The 14,793-nt window shown below is 43.5% G+C and overlaps 1 protein-coding gene across 1 annotated transcript in view; it reads right to left on the bottom strand.

Moving 5' to 3' along the window:
* Positions 1-702: 702 nt before the first annotated feature.
* Positions 703-14,793, bottom strand: part of LOC145416532 (endothelin-converting enzyme 2-like) — a 339,110-nt gene continuing 325,019 nt past the window's right edge. The window contains exons 11-18 of the mRNA XM_080285497.1: positions 13,045-13,143; positions 12,335-12,451; positions 10,685-10,860; positions 10,340-10,462; positions 6,912-7,050; positions 6,105-6,200; positions 3,019-3,095; positions 703-805 (exon numbers count right to left, since the gene is read on the bottom strand). Of these exons, the coding sequence (XP_080141623.1) occupies positions 703-805; positions 3,019-3,095; positions 6,105-6,200; positions 6,912-7,050; positions 10,340-10,462; positions 10,685-10,860; positions 12,335-12,451; positions 13,045-13,143 (930 nt within the window). The remainder of the gene's footprint in view (positions 806-3,018; positions 3,096-6,104; positions 6,201-6,911; positions 7,051-10,339; positions 10,463-10,684; positions 10,861-12,334; positions 12,452-13,044; positions 13,144-14,793) is intronic.

Raw genomic sequence — 14,793 nt, 5'->3', positions numbered from 1 at the left:
CTGTTCAGTTTTTTCACCACACCTCACACTGCTACCATTGGGAGGGAAGTGTCAGTGCACTTTTGATCATGATAGTAGCATACACTGTCATATCCCACAAAGACACTGCTGTTTAAGTACACTACACAGTCATTCCATATACTACTACCCAAAACTCCCTAACATTTAGGTACTGTACACTAAATCATATCACACAAACATCTTGCTTCCATATGTTCCTTATCCTCTCAGCATTTAAGTACACCAAACACAGTCACTCCATACAGACGCACTGCTATTTAAGTACTGTTTAAGTCATTCCATGAGCACACTGCTACTTGAATACACAACACAGTCACTCCATCATTCCACAACCACACTGCTATTTACATACACTACACAGTCACTCAAAGGCATAGCTAGGATTTTAAAAATAGGGTGGGTAAGGGGTGGCCAAGCTTATTTAAGACCAGTTCAAGGAGACCTCTAAGCAGGTCCATGAGCATTCCCACAGAAATTTACCGTGGCCGGCCATGTATCGGAGATAGCCACCCCACCAGCTACACCGCTACAATTAATCCACACATACACACATGCACACAAACACACACACTGCTGTCCAAGCCCTTACTGCATACCTTGGAGTCCCTGGGGTGGAGGAGGAGGAGGGAAGGGATAGAATAGAGGATGGGGGTGGAGGGAGTGGGTGTGGAAGAGGGAGGGTCAGTGGAGCTGCGTGCAAAGCCGGTGGGGGTAGTGGCGGGAGTCAGGTGAGCACGAGAATACCTGGCTGAACTCCGGCAACTGTGACAACACTGCCTCTAGCCTGCAGACAAAAATAAATTAATAAATAAGTAAAAACAAAATAATTAGTAGGTGTCACTGTTCTGTTGTAATACTTCTTATACATGATAGTCACACTGTTAACTGAAGTTCTGAGTATTAACCCTATCCCGTGAAGGAAGGAGCATAAATTTTAGCTGCGCGCGTAACTCTCGCTCAAGAGCTTTCAGACCAGTCGCATAGAGATATTTTACTTTAACGCTCGTAGAAACGTTACTATTCATCATAGAAAGACCACTTTGGTCCCATTTTGAAGATGAAGAGTTTTGCTTTGTTGTACATTGTCCAAAAAGACAATATATACAAATTAAAATACAAGAAAAGTGAGCAGAAGTTAGCTGACATGGTAAGTTTTACTATCTATCTGTCTATTGCCAGATGCCATAATCCCATAAGGGGTGGCCATTTGACTCAGAGTTATTTGTTTTACAGGGAGGGGCACTAACCCTCCACCAACCCACTTGTTGACACGTAGGGAGCACTTATCGTTTGGTTATATGGTTACCACCCAGCATTGTAAATGGTTTATTGGCTTACAGGAAACCATTTGGCTTCTCACTCAATGTAAAGCCACCTGTAAAGGAAAGAAAAGCAATAAGAAGTGACAGGAAAGATGGGAGAAATAGGAAGAGAGGAGGGCAGGCACAGAAGAAGAATGATAAAGGCTAAGGAAGAAGAAGGCAGCACTACATCAAGTGAGTGGATGATGATTGCCACCACCTACCACTCTGTCCTTTAAAAAAATATTTGCCAAAAAAAAACTGTTCAAGAAGTAATAATATTTTTTGCTTCAATATGTAGCAGAATAAATTTCCTTTCCAATAATGTATTAATTGTTGTATTTTCTTAAATAATAATGTCGCATATATACGCGAAATAAAGATGCATAAGTGTTCAGCGGGAGGTCAAGAGGTGTACATCCTACCTGTGAGGAACCTCACACCACACTGAGCCAAGCAAACCAAGTGAGCACGCACGCACCAGCTGTGGCAGGCTTAGCTCCACCTACTTTTGCCCGTCATCCAACAAAAATGTCCAACCATCCATCCATCATCCAATCCTACATTGCCCCATGAGGAGCGTAGGAGCCCGGGGCTAGGCAATTGGTCCTGACATTTAAGATGAGAGTGACCAGCCTCACTCATCCCTGAGTGGCATTGCATGAGCAATCAACCCCAACCATCCCTTGGATATAAACCTTCACCGGTTCAATCCGACTGGAGTGCAATGATTACCCACTAAACCACTAGGCGCCAAAATTTGGTTACATGGTTACCACCCAGCATATTAAATGGTTTCCTGGTGTACAGGAAACCATTTGGCTTGTCACTCAGTGTAGAGTCACCCACAGGCAGAAGGAAGAGGCAAGAATGAAGGAAAGAAAGACAGAAGAGGGAGTGTAAAGTTACCCATAGGCAGAAGGACAAGGAAAGAATGAAGGAAAGGAAGACAGAAGAGGATGGATGGAAAGAAGGATGGAGGAGAGGAAAGGACAGACACCTGACAGCAGCACTACATCAAGTGAGTGGTGAGCGCCCCCACCTACCACAAACAAAAATGTCGACTCCCTAAATATTTCTTTAGAGATTACATCGGATGACGGGCAAAGTCGTCATACTGACGTCAGAGGTTGACAAATGCATGACGACTCAGGCCGTCATTGGTAAGTCAAAGGGTTAATGACTTCTCCTGGGGAAAATAAACTCTTCTGAAAAGCAAGAAATCAACCACTGCCACCACCATCATCATCATAATTTTTTCCCACCTAAAGAAGGCCTCCATACCTTGCTTTCACACACCCAGGTACCATATCCATCTACTTGGCCTACAATACCTCCTCCCACCTTCAGATTCACTCACATATGTCCATTTCACCATCCTATCTACATTCATTCTCTCTCTCTACTATACAATCCAAACACATTTAATTCTTACTCTATTATCAACAAGTTTCTTTACAGGTGTGGAGTCAGTCTCTCGACTCTATCCCTCCCTCTCTTGCCCTCTACTTTGCTCATACACTCTCCTAGTCAGTCTCTGATTCTCGGTGGTAATATTACACGAACCATAAGTCTTCAGCAGTCTCTAGAGGATGGAAACTATGCAAAGGCCATTACTTCAACTGGGACAATCAAACCACTTAACCACCGACACCTGTGACAAAAGTTTAATATATTTTCCAAAGTGGTGACATACCTGGGTTTGTTCATTAGTGAGGGGCTGCAGGCACGCTCAATGTCCTCCTGCTGCATTGTCATTGCTGAACACAAACTCTGCAACATCATCATCACTATTATCAACAATCTTTGCAGCAACATCATCATCATCATCATCATCATCATCTTGAAACTGCATCATCATCACCATCATCATCATTATTATCATCAACATCTCACTATCATCCAGAACCCCCTTTCTCACCTGAGGATGGGGTGAGGGAGGATGCAAAAAACAAACGAAAGAGGGAAACACAATGCAGGAATAACTAATCAACTATTATGTCTTGCCAAATGGGCCACACACACTCGTTCGCTCACCAGTCATCAAAAACACTATTTTATATGCCAATAAGAAAATAAAAAAATGATAAGACCTATTACAGAGTAGCCCTTTTGTCTTCATGGACCGTAATAAGGTTACCATAAGATGATTTTGTTTACCCTAGGAGAAGCTTAGTAGTCTAACTGCCTGCAGTACATTTTCTGTCTATCTGTTTACACATGTAATCACTCCCTCCTTAATCCTGGAAGGAGTGACCACAAATGAATTGCCTCCTCATCACCCTGTCCTCCATTGTCAGGCTGCCCGCTCTCCAATTCCCACTCCCCTCATCTCATATACCTCTTCACCCCATCCCTCCACGTCATACTTGATCTCCCCCTCCCCTTCCACCTAACTCACATACACTCTCCAAGTCAGTCTCTCATTCTTCATCTTCTCCAGATGGTAAAACCTCACTTCACTCACATCATCATCATCAGTATCATCATCATCATCATCATCATCATCATCATCATCATCATCCGGACCTCCATTCCCACTCTAGGGCAGGGTAAGGAGTAGCAATGTTCAGACAGCCCAAATTTGCCCAATCCAATGGGCCAAGCTTCCATTCACTCATAATTCAAGCCCCCGGAATCCTGGCTCTATCGGATACGCCAAAAACATTCACCATGTTCTGATGCTTCACAAAATCATATTCGATAGTCAATCCAGATGCTGCCAAGTTAAAATGGGGTGCCAAAATCCCTGATCATGCACTTCTCCTCACAACATTGATACAGCCAGCTCAATCTCCTGTCAGTTCCCTAGCCTCACCGACTTCCAAACCTCTCTTCCTCACACATTCAACCACCATACCTCTCCACCTTCTCCCTGGCCTACCTCGCCTCCTCCCTCCTTCGAATTCGCTCAGATATACCTTTTTCACCACTCTATTGTTATCCATTCTCTACACATGACCATACCATCTCAGAACACTCTCTTCGATTCTGGTGTCCACCGACTTCCTCACTCCACATCTTTCTCGAATCACATTATTTCGTATCCTATCCTCCCTCTGTACTCCACATACATTTCTCAGCAGTCCAGCTCCACTGCTCTTCCTCTTGACTTTTCATTTTCATGCCACACCATAGTCTCACATCCATACGTTAAAGTTGGCACTTACACTCCTTCACATAAGCCTCATGTAGGTGCAACACTCAAGTCTCTGTTTCTTATCAAGGCCTTCATTGCACCAGCTACTTTTCTTCCTTGTGTCACTCTACTTTCAATTTCTTTTGCACACTTTCCTCTCTTTTCTATCACTGTACCCAGGTATTTGAATTCTCTCACCAATTCCAGTTTCTCTCCATTCACTGTTCCATCGCACTGGGAGTCACCTTCTCTCTCAATAACCGTCACTTTACACTTTTCTACATTTACTCTCAATGCATGATGCTTACAGACATCATCAAAACTCTGCACTAGCCTACCAAGTTCTTGTCCGGTACTTGCACGCAGTACGGCATCATCAGCATACAACAAATTTGAGATATTCCATCCATCACCATTCATTACCAACGCCATCCCTCTCTCCATTACTCATGTTTTTATTTCTCTCATCACCCCATCCATATATAAATTGAACAACCATGGGGACATCACACAACCTTGTCACACACCCACACCAATCGTGAACCATTAACTTAGATGCCCATTAACCCTTACACATGCTTCACTACCATCATAAAAACTCTTGATGGCACCTAGCAGCTTACCATCTACACCATACATGAGCAAAACTTTCCACAATCCTTCTCTGTCCACTTTGTCGTATGCTTTTTCCAGATCCATGAATACCATAAACACCTTATGGTCCTTCTCACAAGCCTTCTCTGCTATGTCTCACTGCAAATAACTGATCCACACATCCTCTGCCACTCCTAAAGCCACCCTGTTCATCACACACTAGGACTTCTGATATCTCTCTTACTTTCTCTATAATAATTCTTCCATATACCTTCCCTACCACACTTAATGAACTTTTGCCATGATAATTCTTGCACTCAATCTGCCCACCTATAATTTTGTACAGGGGTACAATCACAGCCTTCTTCCACTCTGCTGGCACAGTTTCAGTCATCCATGGCTTCTTACATATCTCCAACAAGCACTTCATTCCACTCTCTCCACTACACTTAAGCATCTCTGCATACAACTCATCAACCCCAGCTGCTTTCCCATTTTTCAGCCGCTTCACAGCGCTCTTCACCTGTGCGAGTGCCACGTCTCCTGGTACTGCATTCCTTCTCTACACCCCCCCAAAAACAATCATGTTTACAGCCACTCTGCTCTCTCTATTCCCATTCATCAGGCTTTAAAAATATTCTTTCCATCTGGCCTTTACTTCATCTCCATGGGTTAATAATCTACCACCTACATCCTTCACACCATCGCATCTCTTTCCACTTTCGCTTCTACATTTCCGCACCTCTTTCCTGGATAACTTTCTATTTTCAGAGTAGTTTGCATTCATTTTTCTTCCTAGATCCTAATTTACCTGCTCCTTTTTCCTCACTTGTACTCATAATCAGTGAGTCATCATTCTCCATTCTCTCCATGTACTCAAACCATCTCAAGGTACTTTTTCCTAATGCATTCTAGCACATACTTATGGGAAATGCACCACTAATCATGAATGGGCTAAGAGAGGCATTTTTAAGATTGATGAGGTTATATCTACTGGGAACTTGAATCTACAAGAGAAAGCTGTGCCTCGTTAGGGAATTCTGACTCACCCCTGCGTACGCCATGAAGAATATGTTCGTTGTGTTGAATGCTTCAAAGCTGGGATGCAGTGGCTGTGGCTGGTACCGCATCAGCATCAGATAGGCCTGGGTGGTGGAAGCAGTGCAGTTAACCGTGGTTTTATGCATTTCAGATACGTTCACACAAAATGGAAAATACCGTTAAATATACTCACGTCAATGAACCATGAAACCCAACTATACGGCTGGTACTGTATTTGTCTCTCTGTTTATAGCCAGATTCCATAATCCCGTAAGGGGTGGCCGTTTGTCTTTGAGTCAGTTGTTTTACAAGGAGGGCACTAACCCTCCACCAACCCACTAACCTGATAAATACAGCATGACAAAACTGCTGATTCTGTACCAATAGCATACTGTATGACTCACTACAGCAAGTTTGTTCTCATTTGACACAACCATAACCCAATTTCAGTTCAGTCAGCTTGGAGGATACATTTTACTAGTAACCAAAGAGGCTCATAACTTCCACATGACTAAGGCTTAACAAATTTATGTATGATTCAGTATTTTGAACTGTGGGAATGGCTCAGTTCTGTCAAGTGAAAACAAACTTGCTATAACCACTAACAAAAAACAATTAAAATCACATCCTCTAAGGGGAGGAAAGGATACGTGTTCTTAACCTAAACATCCATACGAGTTTGATGAGCATGGAATACCAGAAAGTATGGAAAGCAAAATAACACTACCAATGAGCATGAAGTACCTCAATAAATAAACCAAGGAGTTTAGAATGGAATCTAAAATGACATTAGCAATATTACATTAAAATCGGACCTGGTATGTCTGCCTGACTGCATCTACTTCCGACGCAGTGTCACGAGCTGTCTTATCAACCACAGCATCTACCTCCACTGACAGGTCCTTCACGGCTGAGGCAATGCAGTCTGCGCGGCTTCGTAGGTTGTCCAGGGATCTATGGGTTGAGGGATCATCACCATCATCATCATCATCATCATCATCATCATCATCATCATCATTGTTAGGACGAGAAAAGGTGCAGGAAAGAAGAGGAGGAGAATAAAGAATATTGGATAAAGAGATGGAAAGAGAGAAGAGAGTATAAGGCCTATACAGGGCATGATACATAAACAACACTACCTATCTATCAGCAATGGCCCCACTGAAAGTCATCAGTGCACAACACCCCCAAAATACTAGGTCAAGAGTCAAGATAAGCCGTTACCCACATTGGGGAGTGTGGATCAAGATGATGGGTGTGTCCTAACATCCAAAGGGCAAGTTAACTAACAAACGAGTGGGTCAGTTAACACCAACAGCTAGTCTAGAGGCAAACAATAAGATCAGGAGATCTCAGGAACTAAGGAGCAACACCCTCAAAGGGACAGAACCAGGGATGGGGCAGAAAGGAAGGATCTCATAAAGGACAGCCTGAAGCTGACAATCAACATGGGAAGTGCTACACGACAGAGAATGAAGGCAGCTATGAGTGAGTCAACTCTGCAGCACGAGAGAGAGGATGCAGAATGAGGAAGGGCACGGCCCAGAGAAGGAAGTAGGCTAACCCAGTGAGACAACTATATGACACCCGATTATGTACTCTGCCTGTCTCGTTAGTGACTGGCACAGGAACAAATGGGGCCGACAAGGATGACCTCTGAAAGCCCAAGTTGAACAGGGCAGGTTAGATTAACAGAGGGGGAGCAGGGAGGGACACCCCTTTCGGCTGCGGCTGAGGGGGAACGCAAAGTACATTCAACATATGTGCCCCAAGACTACAGAGTACACTGGGTTGAATGAGATGGGAGCCCACTGTGCAGGGAGACAAAAGCACACTGTGGGAGATGGCCATGGCAGAACAAACCCCACAGGAAGTGCCTGTGAAGTGTTCAGTGAAGTGTTAGAAATGTATGAGTTGGCCCAAGATAAATCTATGACTAGAGATGGGTACTGAGTTGATAAGTAACTGAATCAACTCCTCTTTGGATGATGAAGGATGATGAATTAGGAAATTAGTGTTAATGAGATCATGTGGAGGGTGAAAGACTGACGAAGAGAGTGTATGTGAGTGAGGTGGAGGGGGGGAGAGGGAGGGGGAGGCCGAGGATGAGATGGAGGGATGGGGTGGAGAGGTATATGAGAGAGGGGGGTGTGAGTTGGGAGCAGGGCAGTGAAATGGCAGGGGACAGGGCGACTTGGAGGCGATTTGTTTGTGGCCACCCCGAATGGGATTGAGGCGTCTGGCAATAGACAGATAGACAGAGATCATGTGTAATAGCATGAGGTGAAAAGACTCCTGAGCTGGTAGGGATACTGTAGTCTGATGAAACCCGGACACACAGCTGGTTGATGAACACCGAGTTGTAGGACACACAGCTGGTTGATGAACACCGAGTTGTTATGTACTGATCTAATGCCTCCATGAGTACTGAGTTAACCCCTCAGCTGTGTATGGCATTCCTGAAATGCCAATTGGTAGACTGCATCACACATTCCGGACGGGCCACGTGAAATATTAAGCGCTTTTTGGTCATTTTTTACGCCTACTGCATGCTTACAGTATGCTTGATGAGTGGGTCGTGAATTGCCAGCGTGGAGTGTAAACTTTGTCTGAACAAAATGTTATCATGTCTGGTTAGGTATGAGTGGGTCAAAACACATGATGAAAATTTTTTTTAATCAGTTTTCCCACACCACAGACATAGGAAATGTTCAGAGATGCCACGGCCAAGGGGTTAATAAGTAAAGGTTTATAGGTCATTAAATTGCTACAGTAACAATGAGCAATGACTTCCTGGGGAATGGATCCCTGCCAAATGGATGGATGTGAGCTTATGAGACACCAACCAAGAGCTAGCCCAAAGGCAAACAGTTATGACTGGGAGATCTTGGGAACTGAGGAAAAGCATCACAGATGACCATGCCCTTGAAGGGACAGGACCAGGGGTCTGGACACTCAGGAAAAACCTCATGGAGAACACTCTGAAGTGGACAATCAATGTGGGAAGTGCTAAAGGATGATGACCAAGGGCAGCTATGAGTAAGCTGACTCTACAGTAAGACAGAATGGAAGAGAAATGAAGAAGGGCACTGCCCAGAAGGGGAAGTAGGCTAACCCAGTGAGATCAACACACAACACCTGGATATGTACTCAGCGTATATTACTGGTGACTGGCACATGAACAAATGGGGGCAACAAGGATGACCTCTGACAGCCCAAGCTGAACAGGGCAGGTTAGATTAACAGAGGGGGAGCAGGGAGGGACAACCCCCTCGGCTGCGGCCGGGGGAGCACAAAGAACTTTCAATTCAACCTATGTGCCCCAGAGACTAGAGTGTACGCTGGGTTGAACAAAATGTTAGGAGTTCACAGTGCAGGGAGACAGAAGTACGGCACAGGAGATGGCCAAGGCAGAGCAGGCTTGCAGGAAGTGCCTGGGGAAGTGTTTATGTGAGTGTTCTCAGGCACGTATGTTAATGCACTGGCAGAGAGTGTGGTGAAAGCAGGTAGCTAACAACTGCCATAGACTTCCTGTGATGTAGCATGCATCATCATAATTATCCTGCTCTTTTCACCCAATCCAAGCTTGAGATAGGTTTCATCAACATCATCATCATCATCATCATGCCCTCTTTTTCACCTATGGACAGAGCTCAGTCGGGTCCAAAAAGCAAGGAAAGCAAAAACACAACACAGGAAGAACTAATCAATGGCATGTCCAGCAAAATTGGCCAGGTACTCATTCACTTACCATTTAAATCCTGAAAATCCTGACTACACAAATCCTATTCGTACAGTTACATACCTCCAATTCAGTCATCTTCTCAGTACCTATTAGAAAGAAAATTAACCCCTACCTAGAAAGAAAATCAAGACCTACCTAGAGAGAAAATTAATACCCACCTAGAAAGAAAATTACCCTCTACCTAGAGATGATACCTCCTTTAATCCACCGATATATTTGTATAATACACCTTTGTTACATGATCACTCAGTACAGTATATGATTATTCACTTATACTGGTATGATTAGTAAGAATTTAGGATTTTCTCTTCTGTTTTATGACTGTTTTTTCACTTTTAAGACTGGTGTGATGGCTGATTTCTCACTTATACAATAATTTTACTTGCTTACATAACTGCTACATCATTAAATTTGTTATATGATCAATTTAAAAAAATCCCAGTCAAAATACAGGGGTATAGTGTATACTTTTACAAGAGAATAAGACCTATCACCAACCTGTTAGTGTAAACTGATCGCTCCACCACCTGTCCTCTGCTGTTCCACCCTAGACCCACTCTGTCAAGAGTTCGCAGCATTTCTCGAGCCATCTGCACTCCCAGTGTTCCATACAGCATGGCTCTGTGAAGGGAAGGAGGGGTTAACTTTCATTTTTTTTGTTTACAAAGGCTCCAACATGCTTGCATGCATTGGCCTTAGTCACCTAATGGCAGCTCTCCATGCTGCTCAATCTCTGGCAGCCTCCCTATTCAGTCCCTTATTCCTGAGGTCACACTTGATGACCTCATCCAGAAAAACAATAACATCCCGCCCTTATACAATATCTCAAGCCCATTAACTCACAAGGGGTAGTTGCGGTGGAAGAGTGGAGGGTTGAGAAGGTGAGGTGGGATGACGATCTTGTTGGCCTGATGCACAAAAGTAACCAAGTCTTTGGTCAGGGCTTCCATCCAGGCAGACTCAGGCATGGGGTCTATCAGCTTCAGTTCCAGCTGCCGCCCTGCACTTCGAATTGAGTCCTGGTGGGGGGAATGAATTATAATCATCATCATCATCATCATCATCATCATCATCATCATCATCCAGACCACCTTTCCTACTCCAAGGTGAGGTGAGGCAGGGTCCAGTGAGCCAAAAAAAAAAAAAGATGGAATGACATATTTATCAACGTTTCATTGTCGCATCTTGTCATATCATTTGTAAAGTCTCCAACATGCTTGAATGCATTGGCCTTGGTCACCTAATGGTGGCTCTCCAAGCTGCTCGATCTCTGGCAGCCTCCCTGTTTAGTCCCTTATCCCTGAGATCACACTCTATGACATCATCCCAGGTCTTTTTTTGGTCTGCCTCTCACAATCCTACCCTGAACATTCACACCAAAACGTCTGCCTGAATGAAGGAGCCACACTCCCATCCACTCACCATTCGTGCCCCTGGAACTGCGGCTCCACCTGATTGGTCAAAAAACATTCAGCACACAGCTTCACACTGATCTTTCTGACATACACACACAAAAACAATGCCATGCTTATTGTTCAGTCAAGTCACAATTTCTTTGTATCTTTTTTGCTATCTCTAGAAAGCTTTGCTGAATTTCATCCTAATGTTTAGCAGTAAAGCAGTTTATAGAAGCTGTATCCAAATTCCCTAGTTTAAAATGTTGATTAGAAATTGAATATAATCACTTAGTAAAAGCAAAAATAAAATTAATATGTCGCTGATCTGAGGTTGTTCATCATCATCATCATCATCTAATCCTGTATTGACCCATGAGAAGAGTAGAAGCCCAGGATTAGGCAAGTTGGTCCTGAAATTTAAGATGAGAGTGACCAGCCTCACTCATCCCCAAGTGGCATTACATGAGCAATAAATCCAACCAAACCTTGGACATATAAACCTGCACCGGCTCAATCTGACTGGAGCACCTTAATTACTCACTAAACCACCAAGCACCATAATCTGATTATATGGTTACCACCCAGTGTAGTAAATGGTTTCCTGGTGTACAGGGAACCAATTGGATTGTCAGTTACGGAATTCCCATACTAAGGCTGACCATAGTAGAGCTGAAACCTTCTATGGACTGGAAGGTAAACCATGTGCCCAAACCAGCTAATTACTGTACTTCCCAACAGTTGCTGGAAGCTGCTAGGAAAAAGAACTCTATGATATGTACTGTGTGAAGATATGGAGCGACACAACTGTACACTATTCTTCTGTAATCTTTCGTTCAAACACGAAGACAGTTCTTCAGTGTATGGCTGGGGAGACAGTGAATATTAATGAGATACAGTTCGGGTTCATACGTACCAGAGAACCACTGATGCAATATTTATTATTAGGCAACTCCAGGAACAGTATTTAAATAACAAAAACTTTACTTTTAATAATCAGGAGAAAGCCCTTGATATGGTAAAGTAACCCCCTCCATATGTGCAGGTCAAGTTAACCTGTGGCTTTATAAATATATGGGACAAATAATGCTTCACCCACCTGCAAGTTTTTGAAGAAGTCTTTGATGAAAATGGTGTAGTCGTCATAGTAGAGGTTGACCACTTCTGGGTCAAGAAGGCGATCTGGGTATCCCACTGCCAAGGTCATGTTTGTCAGCTGTAGAACATGGTAGGACCACTGTAAGTTCATCATCATCATCGCCAATCATCATCATCATCATCATCATCATAAGTTTTCCCTCTTTGAATATGGGGTAAGGCAGGGTGAGTTTCATTTTAAAATGTGCATTTTCCACTACCTACAGAAAATGGTAAATTGGTGTAAGACACAGTAACATTATCCATCAGCTATTGGAGTCTTGATATATGGATTAGAGAGAATGAATGTAGATGGTATGGTCATATGGAGAAAAAAGATGTAGATAGGGTTGTGACGAGAGTATATATGAGAGAGTTTGCTGGCATAGTAAGGCAAGAAATAGGTACACAGATAATGTAAATAAGTGTGTAAGAAAGTGAGATATGGAGGGTGATGGAGCTTGAGCACAGAACTGGATGCATGAAGTATGTACAAAGACACAAATGGCAAGGGTTGGATAATTTTTTAACCAAGAAGATGACATTATAGCTGAGCAGTGACACAACATACATTATCTGTGCCACCAAGTGGGGGCATCCCCCTCCCATCCCATATTATACTGAAGGAGTTAAGTGAGACATCCCCTGATTATATTACTTAATTAGCCTCACCTTGGCAGTAAGTTGGGCCTTGATTTCCAGAGGGTACCAGCGACTGTTGGCCAGGTTGGTGCGCAGAGTTGAGCGAATCTGGTTAAAGATTTCATTGAGCTGGGGAAAAAAGAAAAAGTTACATGAAGAACAACAGTATGTTTAGGAAGTTATGCCCTGATCTAAAACAGTAAATACTAATGACACACTTCACTAAAGTAAAGGCTATTCATTCTGTTGTATACTACATGCAAATACAGTACAGTGCATCATGAAAATAATACATTTAATGCAGAACCTCTGCAATGAACCAGACAGACCATTCCTTCAAGCTCAGAGTCTCCTCAGCACCACTATGCTTTTCATGCCAATGAATGGAGATACTGTGTGCAATTTTCCACATCCACATCTACCCAGTGGGTACCTTGTTCACAGCATTTCTCTAATGGGGAGTCTACTGTAGTACAGTGTTCTTGCAACAGTGAGAGTGCTTTTTTGGCATGTCAGTGAGCTTACAGACGAGTTCTGTACTCACAAGAACACCAATAAAATCCTAAAAACAACATATACCCTAATGCAATGCACTTCAAACCTGCAATATTAAAATGAGCCATCTGGTGCTATTCATCAGATCTCTCCTATCCTGCAACTGGCTAAGCTAAAATCTGAACCTAAAGTCATCATCATCGTCATCATCATCATCTGGACCTCCTTTCCCACTCTAGGGCAAGGTAAGGTGTAGCAATGTCCAGATAACCCAATTTGCCCAATCCAATGGGCCACGTTTCCATTCACTCACTATTCAAGCCCCCGGTATCCTGGCTCTATAACACATGCCAAAAACATTCACCACGTTCTGCAGCTTCACATAAACGTATCCGATAGAGTCAATCCGGACGCTGTCACGTTAAAAAGGCATGCCAAATCCCTGATCATGCACTGCTCCTCACAACATTCATCCAGCCAGCTCCATATCTTGCCAGTTCCCTAGCCTCACTGACTTCCAAACCTCTCTTCCTCACACACTCATCCACCATATCTCTCCACCTTCTCCTTGGCCTACCTCGCCTCCTCCTTCCTTCAAATTTGCTCAGATATACCTCTTTCACCACTCTATTGTTATCCATTCTCTCTACATGACCATACCATCTCAGTACACACTCTGATTCTGGTGTCCACAGACTTCCTCACTCCACATCTTTCACAAATCATATTACAGTATTTTGTATCCTATCCACCCTCTGTACGCCACATACATTCCTCAGCAGTCCCATCTCCAATGCTCGTACTCTTGACTTTTCATTTTCATGCCACACCATAGTCTCACATCCATGTTAAAGTTGGCACTAACACTCCTTCATGTATGCCTCGTGCAGCTGCAACACTCAAGTCTCTGTTTCTTATCAAGGCCTTCACTGCACCAGCTACTTTTCTTCCCTGTGTCACTCTACTTTCCACTTCTTTTGCACATTTTCCTCTCTTTTCTATCACTGTACCCAAGTATTTGAACTCTCTCACCAATTCCAGTCTCTCCATTCACTGTAACATCCCACTGGAAGTCACCTCTCTCCATCACTTTACTCTTTTCTACATTTACTCTCAAGGCACGACACTCACAGACATCAGCAAAACTCTGAACTAGCCTACCAAGCTCTGGTCCGGTATTTGCAAGTAGTACTGCATCATCAGCATAAAACAAATTTGAGATATTCCATCCATCACCATTCATTACCAACGCCATCCCCCTCTCCATTACTCGTGTTTTTACTT

Source organism: Coenobita brevimanus, chromosome 106, assembly GCF_032717465.1.
Source record: "Coenobita brevimanus isolate Jiangsu-jjx chromosome 106, ASM3271746v2, whole genome shotgun sequence".
Lineage (NCBI taxonomy): Eukaryota > Metazoa > Arthropoda > Malacostraca > Decapoda > Coenobitidae > Coenobita > Coenobita brevimanus.
This window is presented reverse-complemented; position numbering and strand designations above follow the sequence as displayed.